The sequence below is a fragment of the Crotalus tigris genome, unplaced genomic scaffold (assembly GCF_016545835.1).
Source record: "Crotalus tigris isolate CLP2741 ecotype Arizona unplaced genomic scaffold, ASM1654583v1 scf7180000017771.5222438, whole genome shotgun sequence".
NCBI lineage: Eukaryota > Metazoa > Chordata > Lepidosauria > Squamata > Viperidae > Crotalus > Crotalus tigris.
The window spans coordinates 4,290,770-4,318,407 of NW_024096622.1; the positions used below are offsets into that span (position 1 = coordinate 4,290,770).

The window sequence follows — 27,638 nt, forward strand, 5'->3', positions numbered from 1 at the left end:
AGGAATTCTAGGCAATGTAATAAAAACAGATTAAAACAAACCTAACAAAAAACAATGTACCAACAGAGAAGCTCACATTAGGGAAACGTTAATATAATTATATGGCTAACAAATAAACATCATAAGCTGGGCCACAAAAGCAGCCTATCCCAGGGCCTGCTCAAAAAGCAAGGTCTTCAAGCCTTTCCTAAAGACAACTGGGTCACAAGTAATGCTCTTTCAGTAGGCAATGGCAGACATAGAGAAGGGAAGTCTCTGGGATCCTGTAAGATAACACTCCTTCATCTATGGCAGTGTTTCTCAACCTTGACAATTTTAAGGCACGTGGACTTCAACTCCCAGAATTCCACAGCCAGCATTGCTGGCTGTGGAATTCTGGGAGTTGAGGTCCACATGCCTTAAAATTGTCAAGGTTGAGAAACACTGATCTATGGGACCTGGAGCATGCTTAGTCTACAATATTTACTAAACAAGCAAACAACCAAACCATAGAGAGAAAAATATATTCATGTAGGTAACTAGACCTCAAGTCATGAAGGTGCCTACTGTCATGTGGAATTGCAACTGAAAGCCAACTGGTAACCAGTGCAGCTTGTGAAATAGAGGTGACACATGGGTGCAATGGTCTGCAGCTACTCATACTGCTTCGTTCTAGACCAAATGCAGCTTCCAGATGCAACCCCAACTGGAGCATGTTGTAGTAGTACAAACAAACAAAAGTATTTAAAACCTGAAAGACTATTTGAGAAGGCCTCCCAAATCAGAAAAGGGCAAATGTATTTGTGCAGGTAGCCCTTTTGGCCATAGCTGCCACTAATCCCCAAATTCTGCCTGGGTTACTGCAGTGCAATTTAGAACTAATATTAGAAAATCTCTAGAACAGAAGGTCCTTGCATCTTCAACCATTCAGTGTTGCTAGGGTTGTGAAGAAAACTCACCAAGGCTGAGAATAAAAACAAGGTATTTCAAAACGTAACTAATGAAGAGCAGATGGTTGTTTCAGTATCAAGCTTATCTGGGGGGAAAATGAGTGGTTAGTGCTTCGGTTTCATAATCTGGAAAAAAGGGTTCAATAATTCAGTGATCTCATCTTAATGAATTCATTCCTAAATGTAGGTAGGAATTTTGCTTATTCTGTTTCCAAGATTCTATATCCTAGCCTCTTATTTCCCAACAATAAGCCTAATTAAAGATGTTCCATGTGACTCTTGTTTCCCCTTCTGCTAAGGGCCGGACAGGTTGACCCCAATCCTGTTCCTCTGTATCCAGATCCAATATCCTTGAGGCACTAGAACAAAACATTGGCAATGTGGTCCATTGAGCTTGGGATTGAAATAGACAACAGTATGTCATCCACATATTGACACTCCCTAATCCAATGTTTCCAGGTTACCCCACATAATACCCTCATGTAGATGTTAAATATGAATGGGGAATGCATTGAGTCCTAAGGGTTCCAAAAAATGCGGGTTTCAGGTGTCAGGGTGCTTTCCCTCCCAACACAACTGGAACCAATCCCAGAGAAACATGGAAAAATACAGTATGACAGTCAGCCATTCGTTCAGCAACTGTTCGAGGTTATGTTGGCACTGAAATATGGACTTAAACTGGTCCTTAAAAATCCAGCCAACCCCTCGGTCACATGATTGCAATCCAGGCACTTGGGAGCCTGAGTCATGATTACCCTGTTGCAGTGAGCTGTGTCATGTGATCAGCATTTGTAATCTTTTCTGTTAGCTTCCCACAAGCAGAGTCCAGTAAGTTGCTCCCACCTCTTTTTGTCCAGGGAGCCCATTACAGAGATCTCATACTCCTTAGCACCCCTTCCTGCCTGCACTCCATAGTGCACACTTGCTCACAGCACCCTGCTCACACCTTCTGCCAGCCTGCCCTTGTTCCCCATCACCCATTGGAGACCTTTGCTGGCTTGCCTACATTCCCTGGCATCTACCTGCATTTCTTACTAACTCACTGTGTTCTCCAGAACCCACCTTTCAGCCTTACCAAGTAGACTAGAAAGGAAACATGACCAAATAAACTAATTCTATGTTATTATGAAGGTGTAGCAATAGAATCTTGAAAGTCTGAAAGTACAATTTTATTTTTACAGCCCAAGAACTTGGAAAGGATCCCTTCTGATCCTTTTGCTTCACCTGCTATACAACTGCAGCCTATGCTCTTTCTTATCTGACCATTCCTTGCATTGTATTTCTTTGCCTTGCCTCCCAAGACCATTCCCACATACCATATCATTTCCTGCAACCTCTGGTAACCCATCTGAGGCCTCTGCCAGCCCTCCTGCAGCCCTGCCATCCTGCCCACATTACATAGTGTTTGCCTGTGGCACCTGCCCCCTGTATAGCACCCTCTCACCAGCATTCCCTCCTGTGCTCCTGCCTGGAACTCCCTTGTTTTCATTTAATGATTTCCACAGTACTGGGGTTATGATGACACCTGGGACTGTTGGGATTGGTGTTGATAAGTGATCTGATCACATGTTGTTGCACTTTACAACTGTATCACTTAACAATGGCAGTCCCAATTCCAATTGCTGTTGTAACTTGAGGACTACCTGTAGCACAGTCCCTTCCATTCCCAACTCTCAGACCCAGTCCGGAAGAATACCATAACCAATAGTATCATGGGTTGTTGAGGGGGCAAAGAGGGCAAGCAGAATTACACCTCCTATATCCTGCTATTGCCAGAAGTGGTCCACATGTATGATTGGTGCCATCTCAGGTGTATATAAAGCCTGAATTTCAACTGAGAAGAGTTCTTGTCATTAATTCCCACTAATGACAACTTCCTCTGATCCTGGACACATTTTATTAATATCCTGAGAAGTTGCCCTTTTATAATTATCTTAGTTGGGGGCAGTCATCATGTGATTCTGATAGTTTTAACTACTCTATGTGAAAAAATACAACTTTAATCGCTCTCCACTAGTTTAATGCTAACTCCTTATATATATAGGAGAATTTATTTCCCCTCTATACTATACATGATGTTTTGTCACTCTATCATTTTCTCCATTCTCCTCTATGCTAGCTAAAATAATACCTTTTGGTAGTACATTTAATCCATTAATTCCTCATTTGGACTGCCATTTTAATACCTTAATAATATTTTTTGGAAAGATAGCACTTAAAATTGTACTTAGTGTACCAAGTATGGTCATATTGTATTAATTTATGACATTGTGATGTTGACAGTTTTATTCATGATATTATCATTTTCGCTTTTGTGTTGAGTCAAGATTTTAATTCATCTGATCCCTACAAACCCAGGGTTATTTTCCTTCTCAGATTCCCTTAATACATATTCAAGTTTATAAATGTGTAGCTTCTTAATAAATGCTTCATTTTCTAGAAGCAAATTTAAATTCTTATTAGTTAGGGATTTGCAAAAGAAAAAAAGCTTCAGTTCTAAAATGCTATTCTTTAATAAACAGGGTAGCTAATTGCCATACTTACGCTTTTCTATTTGCTTTTTTTGAATAATTCCTTATAATTATTGCTTTGTTTTTCTCTTTTATGGTTCTTTCACTCCTTCTGAATGATCAACCAAGTTTCACAAGGTATGTTTTTTCTGATATTTTTCCTCACAATTTAATCAATTTAAAGATCGTTTTAAACGCTAAATTAAGCCTGCATTCTTCTATTGATTTTAACCACAGTGCAGTTGGTTTGTGTGGGGCTTAGGATATTGTGAACTAAGCCACCAATATTACTAAATCATCACTTATAACTTTGTGTAAAGCCAAAGTAGTGTGATTTATTCAACAAATCATGATAAAGCAAAGCTTACCATAATGCACATGAACCCCATCTTTAAGAGTTTGGCCTGAGATCACTGAGAACAATTTCATGATCCACATGTTTCAGTTTCGGAATCTCTGAACTAATTTTGCTTCTTCACGTTATGAAGCTTAAAACAAACTGATTAAGCTTTTGAAAAATAATAATTGCACTGCAAGGGTTAGGAGCATACTCAGAAAAAGAATCTGCAGAAAAATTAGGTGGGCAACCATTTCATAAAATATCTGTGTGAGGAGTTATTTCTTGTATACCAAATGTTGCATTCAAATATGCCCATTCCTCCTCCCCACCCAAACTTAATGTTAATTTGCTTTCCAATCCAATTCCACATAAGAATAGATATATTCTGGGATCCTGCTATATCTGATATATATATTATTATAGTGGCATTACTTGTAAATTAAACTGGAGTCCTTTTTTCTGTAATTTTCCCACATTTGGTTTGCAGGCACAAACAAAACCAATGACAAAAAAAAGTCCTATTAAAATGTATTTACTTGAGGTGAGTAACAATTGAGGGCAATTCTGAAGGGAAGAATACGTGCCAAGCACAAACACAGTGTCCCTCTGAACTTCTGTCCTGATTTCTCAGCATGCAGACTAGAATGCAAAATATATGTCAGCTGTTATTTACATGATATTTCTTGTATCACAGAAAAAAATATCCTTAAGCTGTGCTTAAGTTTAATCATGCATGTTTGAAACCTCATTTACATGTAAGAAACTTTGATTTTGGAGAAATAATGCTTGCAACTTCTGACTCTCAGCTATTTCTAGACTCCTAGTTATGTACCAAGATGTAGAGAGCAGCATATGGAAGCACCTTTAGAATACGAATGGAAACATTCGTATTTAATTTAATATATTATGCCATGGATGCAGAGCAGGGGTACTTTTTGAGTGCCCTTAACAATTAAAATTCTCTGAAAACTCAGATATGTATCCTGAATAAAATCAAGGAAACCTTGTACATAATTCTTTACTTATTTCTTTCACTTGGCCCAGGAAAGGCAATGACTATGTCTAAAGTTGCTGGAAATCCTTATCTTCTATTCAGGTAGTTTACTATCTACCTCCCCCCTTGCTTGTTTTTAATCAAATATTGTCTTTATGTTTGTATTTATACTTTGCACATCTAAGGTCTAAATAAATAATTTTCAATAAAATAAAATTAATGATAGGATTCCCCAGAGACTGACTTTGGTTGCTAATATTCTACACTCCTAAGCTCAATCACAGAAGAATATTCTCCTCCTCCTTCTCATTAGCTCTGAGCAGTAATCCAAAAGATTAAGATTTATTTTATTGTTAAAACAGTGTTTAACCTTTCTTTTCCACAAGAACCTAAGATACTGTTGGATTCCAATGGAACCCAACAATAACATCCTTTCCATCTTCTTTCTTTCTTTTGTGTGTGTGTGGTTGAGTATCCAGCAGAGCGGAGGTGTAGATCAGCAGAGAGTGACCTTCACTGATCACTTGGACAGCTAATGCTGCTTATGGAGACTCCGACATGTGGATTTTTGAACTGGCACAGTCAACATGACAGGATGACAGGCAAGCCGTTCCAAAAGTGAGAGAAAGCCACTGATTAGGTAGGGATACGGCTGAGGAGGAAGATAACATTTGAGCAAACATCACTGAAGAAGTTGCATTTTTTTTCCATCTTATGGATGAACTACATGGGAAATATTTCACTTCCTTTGCGACTCCTTGAGGAAATGTCCTGATGTAAATATCAAGAAGCAGAGGAAATATTGGTAGATAATGTGCAATATATCAAAGCAAACATTTGAAGGGAGATTCCCACTCCCCAAAGGCATTCCTTTGGTGCAGGAAAGTTCAAGTTGTGACTTACCTGCTTGTGTATGTACTTGTGGATTTTTTTTGGGTGCTTGTTTAATAACTGTTTTCTGCAACCAATTTAAGATTCTGCTTACTGCTTTCGTAAATCCTGTCACTATAGCTTACCTGTTCATGCATTTTGCCACCTTTTACCTACTGAATGTTGGAAAGAAGCTGTGAAATCTTTGTCTAACAAGAAGCAAGAATTTGGCTGTTGCTAAATTTTATTATCCACCATAACTTTTACAGATGTTTTATTTTAAAATGTGGGGACTGGGTTTTAAGAGATTATTATATGGAGACACTTTTTATTATATACTATGGAAAATTAAAGAAGAAAGAAGTACCCTTATCTGCTCCCTCAAAGAAAACTGTGCCAGTAAATGTTAACTGTATATTGGGAATGTGCATATAAATGATGGATAGTATTTGTAGCTGAGCTGCAGTAAAGGTGTGCTATCTCTTTCCTGGTACGTGTGCCCATTGGGTTAATTACAGGTAAAACAAATTAATACTTTTAAGATACATACAAAAATAAGGCTGACAATTTATTGAAGTTAACAGAAGCAAAACCCTGTTGTGGAATTTGTTGAGCAGAATTCCATTGTGTTGTTACTTATACATTCCAAGACCTCATAAGAACTTAATTGGTTATGACTATTGGTGTTTTTATCAATCATGATGAGAAGAGTTTAATAGACAAATTCCAGTCCTTGTTCACCCATGATGACCTCGGTTCACTTGTTTTTTCAGCCATAATGTCATTAGTTTGTTTTGAAGTCAAAATAGGTGTATGTGTGTGAAAATCATTTATGTTGCCTGAATGGTAAAATAAACATATAATATTGTGAGTGAAACACGATGCTCTTTTCTGTTCAGAAAAACATTTTCAGGAACTGGAAATCAGCTACCATAAAGGAGGCTTGAAAGTTCTCTCAGTTCTGCTAAACTTTTTTTTTTGCTCATACATGAACCAGTTAGCAACAACTATTTTATTCTTCTACAGATAATCATGGGTTTTTTTAGTGTCAGATTTGAATTACTGCTGTTGTACTCAAAATATTCATTGCCTTTCGTTTTAAATGTATTATTGGTTATTGGTTTGCTACCCAACCTTGAGTTAATTAAAAGGCATAATGGAAGTATCGTGTCATAAATAAGAGAGCTAGCATATGCAGAGAATTAAATTAAAAATCCAGAAATCTGTAATTTTATACTTAAAACACTGTAGGACCAATTCTGATACTGCAGCCCACCTTACACCAGGTTTGTGAAAACTCTAATAAAACTCAGCCCTGAAAAGCTGTGCAATCTCCATGCCTGTGACAAGAAAAAAGATACTTTGGAGGTTATGGTTCTGCCTAGCCTTTGAAAGTGAACTTTGCCACATAACAAGAACAAGTTAAATCTTCCTTGTAAATAAAATAGCCATCTCTTTTATTGAGCTCAGCCTCTTTTCTTTCACCCAGTGAAGTCACTGGACATGAACCCAAATCTACTTCATAAGGAATAATCACAAATATCCCTTTTTCTTTATCTTTTTGCTTATAAACAGAGAATCCTAATTAATCTCTTGCAGTAAAGCAAAGGAAAATTGTTTAACGCCCTCAAGTATCACAGCATTGCCACAGATGGATTGACCAACCAGCCTCAATTTCTAGTCCTTAATGGAACTGCATCTACATGAAGGGAAGTATGCAGTGAAGTACCTCATTACCTCAAGGTTCTTTCTTGAGTCCAGTACTCTTCAACATCTTTATAAACAATTTAGATAAGGGGATAAAAGAGGAACTCATCAAATTTGCAGACAACCCCAAGCTGGCAGGAATAGTCAACACTCCAAAAGATAGGCTAAAGATCCAGTAGGATCTCAACACACCTGAAAACTAGGCCCTATCAAACAAAATGAAATTCAATGCTGAGAAAAGTAAGGTGTCGTACTTAATCAAGAAAAAACAGGTATAGAATAGGTAGTATTTGGCTCAACAGCAGTAATTATGAGAGTTCTGTTGGATAGCTACTTAAATATGAGCCAGCAGTGTTCTGCAGCTTCCAAAAAAACCCAACATAGTTCTAGGCTGCATTAACAGAGGGATAGAATCAAGTTCACATGAAGTGTAAGTACTGTTTTATAATGACTTGGTAGGACCACACTTGGAATATTGCCAGTTGGAAGCAGTTTTGGTAGCCACAATGTAAAAAAGATGTTGAAACTCTGGAAAGAGTACAAACAAGAGCAACAAAGCTGATTAGGGGACTGAAGGCTAAATCATATGAAGAACTGTTGCAGGAATTGTGTATGTTTAGTCTAGGGGTGTCAACTGCTGGACCGCAGGCTGGTTTCATCATACCAAAGCCTCGCCCACCCTATTGCTGGCAATGCAAAAAGAGCCGCGATATGTCACAACACATCACGTGACGTGGCGAGTTTGATCCCCGTGGTCTAGTCCAATGATAAGAAGCACTAAGGGTGACATTATAGCAATCTTCCAATATCTAAGGAGTGTCACGAAGAAAGGGTCAACCTATTCTCCAAAGTACCTGAAAGCAAAATAAGAAGCAATGGATGGAAGCTAATCAAGGAGAGATCCAACCTAGAAATAAGGAGAAATTTCCTGACAGAACAGATAATCAGTGGAATGGCTTGCCTTCAGAAGTTGTAGAGGTTTTTAAGAAGAGATTGGACAGCCACTTATCTGAAATGGTATAGAATTTCCTGCTTGAGCAGGGGACTGGACTAGGAGATCCCTTCCAACTCAGTTATTCTGTTCTGTTCTGTTCTGTTTTATTCCTCATGTATTATACATTCATTACTCTTCGTGCTGCTTTTATTTTATTATAATTCTAGTAGTTGGGACTGTATCGTGGTGGGGCTTCAATGAGGCATCCCTATGAAATAGCATTGCAGAAAAGCAGTACACTATCCATGAAGCTGATTAGTAAAGAACCTATGGGGAACAAAATGGCTCTTAAGATCAATACTTTACTGCCAAAATTTAGATCTTTCCTGCCTTACATTTTACCTCCTATTGGGATTAATGAAGCTTTAAAACTTTTAACCAATCTGACTTTTGTTTGGCTAATATGCTAATTTAAAAGCAAGCCACTACCATAATTATATGCTTATTTTAAAGTAAAATTTCCTTCAAGGAGAACTCAACTCCTGGTGACTATATGAAGACATACATTTAGTTCCCTTGGCAACAGTACAGAGATAGTTTCCCCATTAAATTCTGCCAGGATGTTTCTCACCTTTCCTACCCAGCTGACAATCCTAGTTTTTCCTGGTAATCTCAAATTCTCAGATAATCCAACCCTGTTTAGTTTTTAATATAAGACAAGGTCAGGTAGATGCTGCCATCTAGTTGAGGATATGCTTATTCACTTTTTCTGTATTTGTATCATGTTGAATAGATTTGTCTATTTTTGAGAGGAAGCTCACTTTTAAAAACAAAGTTTATCTGAGCTGTAGAATTATTTGATAGATATTGATATCTCTGTTTAAAAAAATATACGGGCAACCTATGACCTTCAGTTGTTGATGAACTAAACTCCCCAACCAGACCAGCTAGCAGATGAGCGCTCTTTCTTCAGAGTTTAACAAAAAAAATTCACTAAAAGTTCAGAAATATTCTCTCTTCTTGAGAATATTAAAATAGAAGTAGTCATATTATCAAAGACAATATTTCTGCACCCGTTCATACTGTTAAAATAGGATGATATCCTGTTGACTAATTATGTGCCATCAAGTTGGTATCAATTGGTATCAATTCTTACCAACCAGAAAGATATACTTTTACCAAGATGTTCATCACCAATCTGAATCTTTGGAGTGCATGGCTCGCGTGGTTAGGACACTAGATTGGAGGTTAGCAGCCCCACATAGGAGATCTGAGTGCTATTGTGTAGTGCATTTGCTCCAGCTCCTTGTCGGGACATGAAAGGAGCCCCCACATGCATCCCCAGGGCAATAGTCATGTCATCTAATCCTTTCAAACCAGAAGCAACTTAAACGGTGCCTCGGACAGAAACAGGACATGACCTGGACCTTCAAGTCTTCCAACAGTGCACCCATTGCAGCTATAATAATTGTGTCGCTCCATCTTGCAGCTTATTGCCTTCTTCTCTTTCCTTCCATCTCTCCCAACATCTTGCATAATGTACCCAGAATATAATTTGAACTCAGTCATTCACGTCTCAATTGAAAACTGTGAACTGATTTATTCTGAAAGAATGTATATCCTATGAAAAAAATTTTTTCTAAGGTGTTTATTAAATACTTAGTTTTCTAGCACGTGTAGTGGTTCATAGTTTGGAAAGGCAATATGGCAAATAATGTTCTCCTTTGGGATTAAACATAAAGCTTTATAAAATATAAGTCAGCTTGTTTATAATGGTTAGAGAAATAATTTTTGTTCCCCCATGGCATATTTGATTTGAGAATCCCCACTGATGTTATGGGCTGGTATCCAGTTCCTATCTTGTAAAACTCAATAGCTCACTATTATATAGCTTTTTTGTTTTTTGTTTTAATATATAATGTCCCATATGAAAGAATAAATCATACTCTATGTGGTTTGTTCTATGTAAAGATAAAACAACCTTTGATTAAGTTCAAAATAATACATACATTCTGAACAATAATGACTTGTCATTTTCCATGGTTTTAATAAGCTAACAATAGATTTGATTTGACACAAAAAAGGGAGACATGTATAAATGATGACAAAATCTAGGAAGTAAAAATGGGGAATACACATACACACATGTACACACACACACACACATACATATAGACACTCCTCTCAGTTAATATTTATTCCTCCTATTTTCTAAATGATTTCTAATCTAGCTGGCATAGGCATAGAAGCTTCAACAGAAAAGTCACTCCAGAATCAAGGAGGGATCTAAGTCAATCCAACACCTCTGGTTGAGCAAGAAGGACAGTGTCTCCTTCCGTGTACAGATGATTTTTATAGAGGCTTTATCCATCATAGCAGTTTATACAAGAGATGCCCTTTTCACAAGGCAACACAATGAACAATTGCATTACAGAGAAGGTTTTGGTGAACAAATTAGAGAGATTTTTAACTGTTAGATAAACTTTGCAGTGGCAGAAATCTAACTCAATATGTCTGAGGGAGGATTCCACAGATCAGGACAGGAGAGATGCCATCAATCCTTTAAGTACTGAATAATGTATCCTTCCTATAATGACTTGAGCTAGGTTGAAAAATCAGTAGGTCTCTGAAGTTGGACCACAACTTCCTTTATTCTTTCCACTGGCTATATTGACTTGAGCTGATGTATGGTGAATCAGACAGTGTCTGGAACCTTGCAAATTTTCCATTACTGGACTAAAAATTCTTTTAACTCCTATCATTCTATTGAATAACAGAATAACAGAGTTGGAGGGGACTTTGAAAGTCTTCTAGTCCAATCTTCTGCTCAAGCAGGAAGCCCTATACCATTTCAGATAAATGGTTGTCTAATTTGCTCTTAAAAATCTCCAGTGTTGGAGCACCCACAGCTTCTGGATACAACTCATTCCACTAATTAATTGTTTTAACTGTCAGGAAATTTCTCCATAGTTCTAGGTTGACTCTCTCCTTGATTAGTTTCCATCCATTGCTTCTTGTCCTGCCTTCGGAATAGATTGGAGTATAGACTGACCTCTTTTTCCTTGTGACAGATCCTTTAAGTTTTTGAGTTCATTTCCCCGTAGTGAATCATGTCATTAATTTGCACATATTTACTTTTGTTATTTAAACAGTAAAATACTAACCCCTACCTCTTCCTTTTAAAAAAGTAAAAATCAGAGTAATACATGTATGCTAAGGAGGGGCATTAGATCCATTTAGACTATAGCAATGTTTCTCAACCTTGGCAATTTTAAGATGCATGGACTTCAATTCATGCTGGTTGGAGAATCCTAAGAACTGAAGTCCACACATCTTAAAATTGCCAAGGTTGAGATTGAGTAACGCTCAGCTAGAGAATCCCTATATTTTTTGACTGTGTAACATGAAGAGAGAGTTACTTTCCGAATGTCCCAGGAAGGTGTAAGTACTTGATCTGCCTGCTTGTTCATGGCTTTTCTGGGTGCTTTTTTATCATGATTTTGTATGTTCCAGCAAGCATACTGAATCAGGAAACAGTTGCTATGGAAATCTTGAACTCCTAAGGGTTGCCTGTGTATTGTGAGCCTACTTCTATTTATGCTTGAGCCTGTTAACTGCTTTCATTGTTTTAATGATGTTGTCAAAGATCACTTCATATGTAATGTGAGCTGGCTTGAGGATATATAATTGGTATGTAAAGGTTATTTTATTGCTTTGGTTCTTTTTTTAAAAAACCCACAATTGTGTAAATTCAGTGTTTCAATTGCTTATCTGAAGTGCAAATGAAACAAGAATCTATGAACTAATTGTATGCTTACTTCTTGAAGAAAAATACCTGTCAAACTGAATTTGAGTGTCCAGTCAATTTTAATTAATAGTGGTTTAATCTTCCATGTTGTTAACTTAGCTATTTAAATATCACCCAAGATATAGAATATAGAATTAGAGTTTCCTTTAAGTTCTCACATTTAAAACCGTAACAATAACCCCATATAATCTTGAATATTCTAATTTTGTTTTAATGTTTCTTGCTCAATGTCAATTTGTGAATACGTACATGACAACATTTAGTTAAGGATAGAAATGGATTAACTGTGATGGATTGTTTGGAAGTTGAAAGCACAAAAATCTGATGAGATTTTCTAAAAGTAGGCCAGCTGAACAATTGAAGAGACTCAAGTGTCTGTTCTTCTATGTCCCATAGACATGATTTATTAAGTGTCATTAGGTGTTAACTGTAATAAATACCATTGCTGCTTCATCTTGAATGCTACTCAGACACAGATATCTAAAATAATAAAATCTGAGAATCTAATAATTTCAGCCTCTCTTCCCTGAATAACTCAGTATGTGTTTTAATAACAAAATCTTTTCTAGTTCTTAAAGTCAAAAGCCTGTCTATACTAGCCAGCATAAAGAATTAGTGAAATGGGATATGAATTCCATCAATAGATTTCAACTAAGCAGAAACTTTCATAGTCTGCTTTGATCAATTCTAAAGTACTTTGTTTAGACCACTGGCCTGTCTAGCCTAACAGCAACATAACAAAGTCTCATACCAGGCGTCTCATGGTTTTATTGACTAATCCAAGACATAATATAAATTTTAATAAATAAAAATAAAATAAAATAAATAATATGGTTTGTTCAGCTCTGGCTTAGTAGCATAGTATTGGAACCCAGCTATTCAGGTTCAGAACCAGGGTTGCATCTTAACAGATTGCATGTGGTCAGGCAAATGTAACTTATTCAAGAACCATGGCAGAACAAGCAATGCAAACAAGCTGTCAACTTTAGAATGAGCATGATTGCTGCCATTTTTTTCCTTCTCATTCCTAGTTGCCACAAGCAATGAGATCCCAGTTGATATGTCTATTGTAAAAGAATGTAGATAAAGTCTTGGAAAGGAGGAACAGAGCAATGAACCACTAAAAGTTGAGAAAAGATTATTCAGTCCTGGGGAAATGGAAAGCATAAGAATCTTAAAATAGCTCCAGTGTCATGAGTCTGACTAATGAAACACTTCAAAGAACTTCCAGGCATGGTTTAACCTAAGAAGCCTTTATTAGTGTAAAAAGAGTGTCAGCACGGCATGGAGAATGCCAAGATCTGAATTTCCCTTCCTTTGCATATAACATTCCAGGCATTTCCCCTCCCCTATTTTGGGGTCATGATTCACATCTTCCAATTAACCTGGAGGGCAAAGATTCACTTCCGTTCCCTTCCACGGGCTTTTCTCTCCTCTCTCTTTCTCATCTGAATTAACTCTAAAAGTACCAGACAGTTCTGCATATTTTGTCAAAGCAAGAATATTCAGTATTAGCAGCGTTGACACCCAGCATGGTTTTGAAATAAAATGTGGTAGAGAGAAACCGACAGGGTTTCAAGATTTTATTTTATAACAAGGAGCTCTCCTGAAATCCAAGCTGCTTTTATTTCTTGACCTTGCCAGCCATGAAAAGCTGATATCCATGTAGCTCTGTACTGTCCTCACTGATTGGCAATGGCTCCCCAGAATGTCAGTCGGACCTTTTTCTTAGCTCCTGTTTACAGATCCTTCCTGCTGAAGTCATTGTAGTTTAATTTTGTAGAATGATGTTTCACCAAGTTGATCTTCTTTTGACTTTTTTGCCTTGTAGAATCTCTATGGAGATTTTCAATCATTCAGGTCATAGTTGTCCCAAAAGTGCTTTTTCCAAAAGGCAACTGGACTTTCTTTTTTTTCCTTGTTGAAAATGTTTCACTTCTCATCCTAGAAGCTTCTTCAGTTCTCATTTTGTTAGGACTGAAGAAGTTTCTTGGATGAGAAATGAAATATTTTCAAAGGTAACCCCTCCCCCCAAGAAAGTCCAATTTCCTTTTGAAATATAGTATGGGTAATGATCAGTAGGGCTCATAAATCATAAGATCATCATAAAGACGTGGAATGTCCGGTAATCAATTATTGCATGGAGAAAGTTGAAGGAAAGGTCACAAAGCAATTTCAAATAGTTGGGATGAAGAATATATTCATTATATACCTCTGAATAATGCAAAAAATGAATGTGAAAAATGAACAGTCTTGGTTTCATTTTAATGGTATGTTAAAGAAGTACATGGAAAATATGTACTGGTTTGCACAAGTATTTGTTTTTTGCTGAAAATTTTCCTGAAAATTCAGCATATAAGATCTGGTTAAAACTTTACAAAGCAAAAATTATTTTTGTCTACCATAGCAATGCACTGACTTTTAACTCTTTTTTATTTAATTTTCCTTGAGGAGACATCTCCTCTCCCCCATTATAGCACTCCGGATAGTATTTCCTTACCACAGTCATTTGTCTGCAAGCACCTTATGTTAAAAGTTTTGACATGAAATAAGCATAATTGGAGAACTGAAAACACTTTTTTATTGTTGTTATTGTCATTATATTAACAGATTCATACAGCTGCCTATCTACCAAAGCTCTTTGGGCAGCAGACAACTAAAAAACAAGAATCCTTATCAGGAAAAAAATGGCATAAAAAGAAATAGCAACAGTGGTGGAGTCTCTAAAAATATCACAGGAATAAAACAAATTGATTTGCAGCTATATCAGAGGTCCATTAGCCCTCTGGGCACTGTGTCTTGGGAAGTGTCAAATCTTTATGGTCCCTTGGAAGGCCAGCTGGTTAGGGCCATCCTGTCTTGTGGAAGGCTATTACACAAACCAGACACCATGACAGAAAAGTTCCTATGTTGCCACTATTTCAACTCCCCAAGCCTGCAAAAGCAATATGAAAATTAGGCTCTGTGAACTGCTGGTTCAGACATTCTGAGGTCCAAGTGCTGCCAAAGGCCCAACAGCAACAAATATCACCTCATCCCTATTCAACACAAAGGAGATTTTTCTAAACAAATCAAAGAAGTCTCATGCTTTGTAGATGACTGATCTACTAGATTAAGGTGACCAACCATCCTCCTTTAGGGAGGACAGTCCTCCTTTTGTAAGTTCTGTCCTTCCTCAAAAAGTGTCCTCCTTCATGTCCTTCTTTTCGATATTTGAAGACTAATCTGCAGGGCTTTTTTCCCCCCTCATAGAACACTCAGAACGGTGTTCTGGCACTTTTTTTTGATGGGTTTTTTTTCAACTTTTGCATGAGCTATGCTACTTCCACTATTGGCTTTCAAAAGCCAATAAGAATTGCTGCTGAGTGCGCCAAAACACCCGGCCAGCAAACTTTGCACATGCAAGTTGTCTATATTATTGTTGCAATGAATAAAATGTTTCTTTTATTTACGATATTTTTTTCTTCAATTTATTTGTGTCCTCCTTTTCATTGTAAAAAAGTTGGTCACCTTAACTAGATAGAAGTGGAAAATTTGGTCAATTTCATTTCTATTATTCGGCCTTGTCTACGGAAGAGTTAGGATTAAATCTAAGCCAAGGTCCCTTCCAACTGTTATTTTGATATGGTGTTCAGGAGAAGACAAAAAAGCAAGCTGATATGCTCCAAAAGAAAGTGCCAATCTTCATTTTCAAGAGCTCTTCTCAAAAGAATTCTTAAAAACAAATGCTTGCAAGCAGCCCAGCATCTTTCTTATTTTATTGCCTCTTCTGCCATGTTATATTGGATCCAAGCTACATTTGCTGAATATCTGCCTGCCACACACAACTGTAATATGCCACAAATAGAAAAGGACCCCCCCTATGACCCATGATTATTATGTACTTTCAATAAAGATTCATCACTAGTTAAAAAGCATGCAATGAGACTATGTGGAAACTGACCTGATGGATTTCTGTGCACAAGGATTTGCTCTGTCCTTTGCAGATTGTGATTACACATCCACCCATGCTGCCCCTTAACAGAGACAACCTCTCCCATCAATCACTGCCAAGCATTTAAAGCATCCTCTGTAAAGTAAATACTGTAGCAGTATCATTTACTTCCCTGTAAATTAATATGATGGGATTAAGACAAGGATTGTAAAAATGGGTTTCAATGCCAGCCCTAATGACAACCACGAAAAGGGCAGCAGCTGCCTATGGAAACAGGAAGAAGGGAGCCTGTTTTCCTGGATCATTCTTGGATCTTGTTCAATACATCAAAGATGTACAGTGCATGGCCAAAATGTCCCCAGTCTACTATACACCCAAGATTCATCTCTAGAATAGGGTAGTAGGGTAGGAGAGAGGAGGGGAGGGGAGAAGAAGAGAAGAGAAGACTTTACTTGGTTAAATATGTTTAGATATACAAGGAATTTGTCTCCAGTGCAGAAAGAAACAGCACATTGTACTGATATGGACCTACGGAACAGAGAAATTAATTAGCCACTATTTTAAGTGCACTCCTTTAAAGACTTTCCAAATTCAGCTGTGTGACAACTTCCAAAAAAGCTCTCCCTCATCTTCCAAACTCTCAAGACTCATTGTTCACAAATATTTGGGAGTCTTACTATCAGACATAACCTGTTGCTAATAACAATTTGAGACATATCAACTCTTAAGCCTGTCTGATTACTAAAGCCTCTTCAGAACATTTCTTCTAAATCAGTGGATTCAGTGGGATGAGGATTCAACCAGCATGGCATCAATATCAAAGGCAGAAAGCTGCTGCTATTTAAGCTGGGGATGATTTAAACAGGTTGGTAATTCATGAACTCTAGATTCCAACTTCGGAAGAAAAGAAAACCTATTTTCTAGCCACTTTTGTAGTGAAAATTATACTACCAACTTGACAGAGCAGCCTTGGCACACATTGTGCTTCCTTTTATCATCATTCAGATGCAGGAAAAACAGTTTCATAACCTAATGACTGTATTTGAGCTAGTGCTTTTGTTCTTTGTTCTCCTTGTTTTGTTTGCTTGAGTGCTTCTGAAGCTCCTTTGTTTCTTTTCCAAAAGGTTGCCTCTTGTCAAAGCTTCAGTTTAAAAATAGATCTGGTAGAACCCAAGCTTCTGGTGAAGAACAATATAAATAAAGATGTCACTAGCATGGAACATTATCAGGCATTTTTTGAAAACTGGAAAAATGCCATTTATCAGTTAGATCCATGATATTGTGACATATTATAACAGGGAACAAATTTAAAGAGATTTTTCAATCCAGTCTAGCTATCTGTAGTCCTGCTACAGAAATCCCTAATACGTTGATTGACATCTGACCAGGCTTGATTAGATAACTAAACTATCCTAGCTGTCTTGATCAGACCTGAAATTCCCTTAGACCACTATTAGTTTTTATTAAATGGATATGCTGCTTTTATTAATCTAAAAGAAAAGTATGATATTCAGAAAACTTAAATTTAAGTCTGCCCAGGTTTGGCTTAGGAATGAGATGAAGGCAATGACATGAGGTTATGGCAAAAATTTAAATGGTTGCTAGGAGATATTTGTAGCATGGTTAGATAGAAGTGGAGGAAGGCCCTTGATCTGCATTCAACTCCTCTTCTGACAATTCTGGGCTCTGAATACTTAAAATCAGAAATAGTTTGGCCAAATATTGGCATGGAAGTCTTTATAGTCTTTCTGCCAAAAGCATAAAACATAAACTCCCAACGTTGAATGTGCAAAATCTTTATAACTTTGACTAGTTTTCTGAATATCATACTTTTCCTTTAGATTAATACAGTGGTTCTCAACCTTTTTAATGCCGTGACCCCCAACCGGTCGTAAGTCGAGGACTACTCAACCAGTCGTAAGTTGAGGACTACTCAACTGGTGCAGCACCATTTGCAGAATGGGACTTTTGGCGGGCTCAGCAGGGCAGAGACAGCCTAGACAATTCCTATTGGCTTTTGAAAGCCAATAGAATTAGACTCTATTCAAGAGAGTCTATTCTATTGGCTTTCAATAGCCAATAGAATAAAAGGGAGTGGCACAGCTAAGGAAAAGGGGGAAAAATGGTGAACTGCATTGTTTGGCAACCCCCGTGAAATGGTCGTTTGACCCCAGATGGGGTCCCACCCACAGGTTGAGAACCACTGGATTAATAGAAGCAACAGATCCATTTAATAAAAATTAATAGTGGTCTAAGGCACCTAACCTTTACGGCTTTGCGGCCTGGGAAGGAGAGGGGAACCAGGCTAGATGAGTGATGGGCTGGTGCACGCATGTGCAGCTCCACTCATGAGCAGCAGTCCAGTGTGTATGCGCAAGCAGTACAGCCCAGTTTCGAATAGGCCATGGCCCAGGGTAGGGGACCCCTGTTCTAAGGCACTTTCAGGTCCAATCAAGACAGCTAGGATAATTTATTTATCTAATCAAGCCTGCTCATATGTCAACCAATATATCGTGAAAGTTGTTCCAATTGCTTTCTGCCTTTCAGCTTTCTAAATCCTGTTGAAAGTACTGTCACACTTTCAGCATTTTAAGTCAGATTGACTTAACCCCAGAGTACATCCTTCTAATCTTAAAATGGAAACATTAAAAATAATAGACTGAAGCTTTATGGCAGGAGGATGGTTCTTAAAAATTAATCAAATGATGATCAAAAATCATTAATCAAATGACAGTAAAGTGATGAGAGTATGAAATCATTTCAGTGGGTGGTTCTATGATTTCCAAGGGTTGAGAGTTTGAAGAAGTGGGTCCCCATCTTTTGAAGTAGTGTTACAGTTTTGCAGAGGCTTATGAACATTTTTGTTTGTTCCCACATTCCCCAAGGAGCCAAATTTGCAATTTTGGCAGTGCAGCTTTAGGAATACAGAAAAACCCACACAAGGAATGCAGAATATAGTTTTCCTACTCTTGTCTTATAGATCCTATGCTAAATCTGAAAGTAAATGCTAATATCTTAGTGTTTGATTGCAGAAATGAGCTAGACCATAAAATACTGGGAAAAATCTGATGTTGCAAATCACTGCGCCATCTATAACAATAAGAACCTCATAAAAGGCCTATTTCAAACCCTAGTGAATCCTAATGAAGGATGAACTGTGACAAGTTTAAGGTAAGCAACGTTCTCGCCACTGGATACCATATATCCTAGATGGCCTTTTAAATAATAATCATTAAATTATTGATATTAATATTACCAATAAATATTATTTACAAATAGAAAGATGAACAGCTAATACAAACTAAGAAAAATATAAAACAAAAACTACAGAGAAAAAAATTAAAAGGAAAAAATCTAATAAAGAAAAAAGAGATATAAAGAAATAACTTCCTCCTTCATCATAACAACTTCAAACGATTTCAGTAATTTGTCACTTCTCTAAGAACACAACAGAAGATCTTATCTTCCCATATTTCATCTCCTGTCTATAAACAAATCTTTATAGTTACTTAATCCTGATCAGCAAAAAAAACCCCATATATTTTAACCTTTATCAAATAAATCAAATTTATGTTTCTTCCCTTTGATTTTAATAACTTGTTCTTTAATTCTTTAAACAGTGTCCCAGAATTTTATTTCTTTTCATTTTCTTTTTTTATCATATTTTCTTTGTTATTATATACCTCAAATACAGATTCTGGCTAGTTCACAATTCAGTCTGTCATGCAGAACCAGAAAATTGGGTTAATTCCATAAACTAAGAGTTAACCATGGGTATGACATGCAAACATAGAAGTTGAATTGAGCCCTTGCCAAGAGTGTACTGGTCACTTTCCTTGGAGGAAAGGGCTGAACCTTCTTCTAGCTGTGCCACCATTTCTGTACTGTACAATTTAGTTTTAAATCTCATAATATGATTGATCTTGTATTGGCTAATATTGGGATCCATTTTCTCATCACTAAATTGAGACGGAAGTAAAAATGAAATAATGCAATCTGCTGTAAATAGTAGCAGGTCATAGCTTCAATGAGAAGCTACTTTGTCAAGATTTCTGAATCTTTTTCTATTGCCCCAGAGACTCTATGTGATTTACATTATCACTATTTTCTGGTAGCATTTCCCTTTTTAATCAGAGTTATCATATTAGAAATATGCGATTATGGCAGTTCTATATTAGGGAGCAGCCATCATTCACCAGGCCACATTAAGTGTTACTAAGGTAGTTCAATTCTCTTTCCAGGTCTGACTTGATGTGCTTATTTCTGAAATTTAAGAATAAATTACCATATTATTTCACAAGGCACATAGGAGGAACTGATGAGTAATTATTCCTATTGATAATTTTGCTGTATTTCTGCTTTTGTTGTGGGTCTGATAAATTTGATTATGTTTTACTGTTAATTGTCTTGCATAAATTTATATTATTATTAATCCATTAAATATATCAATATATTAAATCTCTGAAATACATCAGAATAAAATAAAATGTACATTTTCCTTTTTTATAACATCCAGATTTTACTTATGCAAAGAGTAAAATGGTATATAGGGATCTGAAATTGCTAAAACATTAATGGGCCACATGTTTCTGAAACTAATTGCTTCTTTCTTATGAAAGAGCACTTGCTCCTTAGTTCTATTATAAAGATATGACTATCATTAATTTTGAAATGTTATTAAAAAAAACTAATTTGGATCAGATCTTTTTTATTCTGTTCTTGCTAGTGTGTGTGTAAACAAGAGAGTGTTTGCAAGTCTTATATGAAAATACTGCCATCTCTTGGCTACACAGAGCACAACCATCTCACTTTAGTGTTTGTAAAGGCTATTTTGAAATGCACAGCCAGCTCTTTTGCCTGAATTAAATAAAAAATGCTGAGAGTATATTAAGCTGATTATGCCATATGTGACAAATCCCGATTATTTCTAGCCCTGATTACTAAGAATTATAGGTGGTGGAATCCAAAAATCTGGAGGGCACTTACTTGTGTAATCCTGTTCTGTTTCATTTTGCCTGTAGTGGCCGTTCTTAATCTCCAGACCACTTGAAAAATTTCAGAGACATAATTACAAGCTGACAGCTAGAAATATTGCTGTTTCCCCAGTAATGAATGAGAAATTGCCAGGAGAGGAGGAAGCATTGAAATTGAGCAGAATCATTGTGTGAAATTTGCATGCAATGAATCCCCAAGTACAAGAGTCAAGAGATCAGCAAGATGGCCATTAACTTAGATCATTTGTGAAACTCCCATAGTGATTTCTCATCCTTTCTTTTTAAAATCTGAATGCTGAACCAACATAGCTGGTTTTAAGAAAAGGCAAAGTTCTTTATCCGCGAGTGTCTGTCACTGATAACCAAATAGAGGTTTATTTCCAAATTGCCCTTGTATTTGTCTCTATAATTGCCTGATCCAATTTTGATATGTAACTGGAGCTGCTCAGAAGGCTAGTTCCCACCTCATAATGAAGATGATGAACCAAGGTAGTTTTGTGATATGAATGAATGGTACCTTTCCCTCAACATATAAAACAACACAGAAGGAACAAATCCAGAAATGCTGTCCCTACTGTTAGTTTGTGTATGTTTAACATGTGACTAAATTTTTTGCATATATCAATCAAGCTGTCTACCACTCAAAGAACTTGGTAGACTGTCTTACCTAATTCTGGGATATCAAGATAATGTCCAATCTGGATAACTGGAAAGAGCCAGAACTCTGAGAAAAAAGGTAACTTTCTACTACAGTTTAATGTAAAATTGCCTTCAATAAGTCAGTATGCTATTTAAGTGACAGCATTGTGACTTATTTCCAAATTGATTAATATGGTATGCACAATCTTATGTGCATTTTAAATAAAGACCGTACAGAAAAATAGAACACTGAGCTGATTTATATTTTTCTGTTACTTATTCATATCCCAATGAATACTTATACTATACCTCTCACCTTGTAGGGATATGCACGTACTTGTTAAGAGTGGACAATTTGTTTATTGAGATATATAGTGAGATGGAATAAAAAATACTGGTGTGAAAAATGCAAAATAACTGGTGGTTCAACAATTCATTAGCATGGCTTAAATTCAAGATATCAAGTACTCTAAAACATTGCTCTTTATTATATTATAGTTTGAATTGAATAATTCATTGACTTGAACATCAGACAATGATACACCTATGCTAAAATCTAAATTTATGTCAAGATGTTAGGTAGGTAGATTTGGAAATCTTAATAATTTTGGTATAATAGAAATCCTAGAATTTAGGACTTTGATTGTCCCACATTGTCAAAATTGAGGTACCAGTCAGTAGGTCGAAGTATTGTATATTAATAGCTCACCAATTCCATTTATACCAGTCTCTCACTACCAGAATATCTGAAGCAAATGTTACACAATTAGAAAAGATAATCTATCACAACAAAAAATTATGTTGTATGTTTTTATTTTAAGTTGTTTGACTTACAGACACTGTGCACTGGTGATGTTCTATAACTCTGCAAGTTCCTCATCTCTTTGCTAATCAAGGGGAACGGTGTGGAAAGTGTTAGGAGAAATACCTCACAGCAATAGTTCCAGCCTCCAGAAAGATCCAAAAGATATCTGGAGAAATATTTCACTTCTTTAAAAGCCAAAAAGCAAAGAATCTTATTTTACAAGCAAACCAGCACATTTTTTTTTTAAAAAAGTATGTAATAGAAGTAATTTAAAAGCTAAATACATTTTTAAAATAGGATGAATTGATGCCGTTTCATGGTCTTCCCCTTTCCATAAATGTGGAAAGAGATTTCAAAAGCCAAGCATTATCCTTTTAAAAATTCCATGCATTAAGACTTAGTGTTCTAGATAACTAAAAGTATAGCAATAAATAGCACTTTTAAAAAACCCACAAATTTTTTTTCATGACACTGAGTGGAACAGACACTAGTCCATAAGGCACTTTCAGCATAGGCTATTATTAAACAGCATAGAAAGCCTGAAGGGAAAAACTTGTAAGCAAAGCAGTTATTTACAACATCACTAAGAAAAAGCAACATTATCTTAGTGATATATGAATGAAGCAACACTCAATGGGATAGAATCTTTCTGAAAAGCTTTCAAAGGGACTGTATCCCAATGAATAGCCGTCTCCTAAAACAAATACAATTGTTTCAAGGACAGCACATCTGGATGCAAGAAATAGGATTACAGCATTACTGTTTGGAAAAATAGTAACAACAGGCTATAGAGGGATATTGAATACATTATAAATATGGTAAGGTTTAAAAAAATAGCCAGGAAATGGCTCAGAAAAAAATGTAACATAAACTTATAGTCTCAACATCCAAGGCTTCTGCAGTATTGTGAGTTCTCCAAGAAAATTAAATGCACCAATAATCTTTCTTTCCCAGTTGCTGACAACTTGATTTCAGCATTCAGCATTCAACATTCAAATGTTCCAGGAACTTATATAATAACTTTTATATCCTAAATAGACACTCAGATATATTTGCAAGACTGAAAGTGGCAAGTCCTTATTTAGAGAGTCTGCCTAGATTACCTACCAAATTACCTACCATCTCCTTTCTCTTCCATATCCCTTGCCAGGGATGCAAACACTATGAAACTTTACCATTATAATACACTGCTTGCTGATATGTTAGATCTAGTTAATATCTCTTCTTACAATGGGAGATTTGGAATGATTTGCAGGAGCTCACCTGAGAATGTATTATCATTTTCAAAAGGGACTGCAGTGCTAACAGAAAGACACCCTGAGGATGGCAGTCGGTGCCTTCGTCATTCTGCAGCAGCCCCTTTCCTACCATGTGACCAGGTCATCCCACGCTAATGGAAGGATAGAAAAGGGATCAGACCCTTGTTCTCAGTAGTCCAAATAATTTCAGTAGCTAAATGGATGCACCATGTAATGTAACCCGCAAAGGCAAACTTTTGCAGTTGCTACAACCATGTATATATTGCACAGTAAGCCAACAAGAAATTACTTATGTAGAAAAGTCTATCTGATGTTAATTATTCCTATAAACTATTATATTCTAATTCTTATATTTAGGAAAGTTACTAAATATAAGTTGCTACCATTCCTTTTGTGGGACATCCCCACGAAGAAAAAATATCTATAAGAAATATACCCATATAAGCATGCTTTCAACATCAGTTGCCCCAAATAATGCTAGCTTTGGACATAAGAGGGCAGCAGATAACTACAAATGCATCCTTCACTCTGGAGATTATTAGCTAGATACAATTTAAACAAGGCATTATCTTCCTGGTGCTCAGGATATAAGAAATTTATCAGATTTTTTACACAAAAATATTTTCTGTTTTAGGATGCAGGAGACCTAACTCCTAAGGCCCACATTGCTATCCGACTTGTCTAATTTCTAACTTCTTGTTCAGTGTTTCTTCGGGCACATCACATTTTATTTACACTTTAAATAAAAGAAAAGGAGCTTCTAAATTTTAGAACTGGAAGAGAAGGTGGAAGAAAAGTGTCTTGTAGTGCAGATCAGAAAGTCAGTTGGAGGAACTAGGTTGTGGACTGTGGACCCTTGGCTTTAATGCAGTTCTTCACATTGAGACAATTCTGTTAGGATCTCAATAAGATTATCCAGCCCCCAGAGGTAGCCATCCTCTCTGTTCCCTTCTATCCAGGGCACATTGTGCTGCAGAACTTGTCCCTCTGGAAGTGGAGTGGTTTTCCCAAAATCAATCATCCATACTTTGGCCTGCTCCCTCTTGTCATGGATGAAGAGAAGGGAACTCCCAATTACCTGCAAAAGCAAACGTAAAAGAACTGAGTATCCCAAAGCAGGAATTAAGAACAAGTGTTCCAAATTCTGCTGAAGATAAGATTGCAATTTAAAAAAATATTCATAGGATATTAGTATTAAAAAACTAAAAACTGGAATTTTAAGTTCTGAATTTTTAAAGGTAGCAATGTTTAAACATGTGAGGCTGTAAAAATGTTTCTTTGGATTCTTAGTACATACAGTTGTGATGTACATGCATTCTTTTAAATTTTCATGAACCAGATACCCACTTGTGTGTTTAGGTGATATGATTTGATCTAGCTGTAGTTTTTTAAAAGGGAAAATGAATAATTTTACCTCATGGGTCTTGAAGAATGGTGATGCTTCCAAAGTATCATGTATCCCCTTTAATCGGTTACAATAACTGTTCTGAAGTTGCGAGGAAAAAAAATCATACATACTGTGTTAGCATGCATACACATATGAACATACACACACACACAAAAGTCAAGGCATTATTCTTGAATCAGGTAAGTTCCAAATCTCAGCTCAGATACCAAATGACTTACATATAATGAATAACAGGTGAAAGTAGAGAAGGAAATAACCCACTCTTTTGAATGCTGTAGGCTCTGAAGCATAGATTGTCCACCTTTAACATATCTGGATTATGAAGTTAGTCAATCATATTTTGATTTTGTTCACACCTTTCTACAAGACAGGATTGCAAGCAAGATTATTTGCATAATAATGATTTTGCATCGAACACAGCAGTGTCCCTCCAAACACTGCTCAACCTCATTTGTGGTGATGGAGTTACTCAGGTTTATGGTGCTGGGTGAGTTTAGGTTGCCCTTCTTGGTTGAACTTTCCAAGGTAGCCCAGGAATTCATGACCACCATCATCTTGTACCAAGTCATCTTGGCCTCAACCCAGTTGGGAGGCCACAAACTAGATCCGCTTTTTGTCTTGGATTGAGAGTAGATAGCATTTGTACTTTGTCATGGTCACCAGAGTCTGTGATATCATCTCTGCCACTTGTACTCTGTCACCAGATCTTGCCTTTCCTGATTGGTGAAAGCAGAAAGCAGTGTGAGGGCCAAAGTGATGGTTAATACATCCTTGAGAAAGGAGGTGCTGTCACTGGTTTCAAAGTAGTAATGGCCCATCCTCATAAAATCACTGCTGAATTCAGCAGTCTTAAATAACTACCACAGTAAAAAAAAACCTAGAAGAAATAGATTTAGATTCTTTTCAGTTAAAACTGGGCTTGAATATGGCACTGAAGCCACTTGGATCATACCTACAGAGGACCTGTAGTGAGACTGGCAATGATAGTGTGCCTCTCTTGGTCTTGGTGAACCTCATGGTGTCCTCCTTGACTGCCTATATGGGTTAGGTTTGTGGGAGCTGTTTTGCAAGTTCTCTTCCTTTTTGAGCAATGGAGGAGAACTTTTGTTACGATGTCTTGCAAGGCTTGCTTTTCTCACATCTCCTTTTTAACATCTCCTTATATGAAGCTATTGGGAGAAGTCATCTGACAGTCAGGGTTAAGTATCTTCAGTATGCAGATAGAACTCAGTTGTATATCTTGATTCTGGGCCAAACAAGAGACATGGCTAATATCCTCTCTTGATGGCTGGAAGCTATCAAGATATGAGTGGAAGAGAAGAGGCTTAATCCCAACAAGACGGATAGCTAGTTCTGAACAGAGTTGCACTATCCTAGACAGATGTGATTTAAAATCTAGGGCTCCTTCTGCACTCCTAGTATATTATCAAGGAGCAGGTGACATTGTGACTAGTTGGGATCTTTGCATAATTACATCTTGTGTATCAGGTACAACTTTGCCTGAAAATAGTCTCATGCAGTAGTTAACTCTTTTTGGAATATTGCAATATGGATTTTGGGCAGTTGTGGGCTGCTAATCCTTGAGTGAAAGTATTGCCCATTTCATTACACATCTCCCCTTTTCATTTTGGCATGTAATTTTTGGATGTTAAATTAATCCAAAGTAAGGAACGTCAAAGGAAATAGCTGGAGTGGCTCACTAGAATGTTATGGTTTCCTTTTGTAAATTCTCTGAAGGCGTCCATGACTTGTTCCTTTGTCCGAGTCTTCTTGAAATCCCTGTTCACGGTGCCATCTTCTTTCTTTAAAAAACAATGACAAAAGTATGGCTATTACTCAGAAGAACCTTTTTCTATTAATACCACTTGCTATTCACTGAACAGAATATATCCTATGGCAAAATTTAGGGCAAAAATTTGAGACATTAATCAGAGCTTAATAACAATCATGGGGGTGGGGGAAGACTGTTCTTGGGACACTGGAGAAGTCATTTTTATGTTTATAGCTTTCAGTGAAACTAATTGTGTCCAGCTGCTACCATCAGAGGCATTTTTCTTCCATTTGAAACTTTGTTTGGAGGGTTTGATGTGTATTATTATGGATATAGTTGCAAACAAGGTGAGAAAAATTAATTTCATGAGCAGGTATCATATTGACTAATGCTAGATATGTAGCTCTTCAACACAATGCATTTTGGCATCATGGAAATTATAAAAGCTGGAAGGAGTCTACTATATATGTTCACCCCAACTTTTTGTCTTACCAGTTGTTATATTAAGGATTTAATGTAGTGAGCTATTGTTAGGAGAGTGCATTCAGTGCAACCAGTGGAAACTGTAGGCCATTATTTCACTAAACTCAGTAATGTTCTTCCTAAACCTACTGCCTAATATTCCTTTAAACCCATGAGATTTATTACATAACCCTCCTCTTAAGCTTTAGTTTAATGAGCTCAGAAATGCCTGAAGTTGGAGTTAATATAATCAATCAAATATAACCCACTAGTT

General features: G+C 36.7%; 2 protein-coding genes across 6 annotated transcripts in view; one reads left to right on the plus strand and one right to left on the minus strand.

Moving 5' to 3' along the window:
• Positions 1-8,144, plus strand: part of STUM (stum, mechanosensory transduction mediator homolog) — a 38,189-nt gene extending 30,045 nt beyond the window's left edge. Inside the window, exons 3-5 of one of the 4 annotated variants that reach the window (XM_039341729.1) lie at positions 3,569-3,577; positions 4,824-4,875; positions 5,253-8,144. In XM_039341729.1, the coding sequence (XP_039197663.1) occupies positions 3,569-3,577; positions 4,824-4,875; positions 5,253-5,268 (77 nt within the window). In that variant the 3' untranslated portion in view covers positions 5,269-8,144. Of the gene's footprint in view, positions 1-3,568; positions 3,578-4,823; positions 4,876-5,245 lie in introns of all 4 variants that reach the window. The other 3 variants (XM_039341732.1, XM_039341730.1, XM_039341731.1) reach the window with 3 other exon arrangements.
• A 14,311-nt stretch (positions 8,145-22,455) lies between these two features.
• The window catches only part of ITPKB (inositol-trisphosphate 3-kinase B), a 76,453-nt gene continuing 71,270 nt past the window's right edge, over positions 22,456-27,638 (minus strand). Inside the window, exons 6-8 of one of the 2 annotated variants that reach the window (XM_039341733.1) lie at positions 26,832-26,933; positions 25,138-25,209; positions 22,456-24,801 (exon numbers count right to left, since the gene is read on the minus strand). In XM_039341733.1, coding sequence (XP_039197667.1) covers positions 24,586-24,801; positions 25,138-25,209; positions 26,832-26,933 — 390 coding nt within the window. In that variant the 3' untranslated portion in view covers positions 22,456-24,585. Of the gene's footprint in view, positions 24,802-25,137; positions 25,210-25,349; positions 26,934-27,638 lie in introns of both variants that reach the window. The other variant, XR_005556475.1, reaches the window with a different exon arrangement.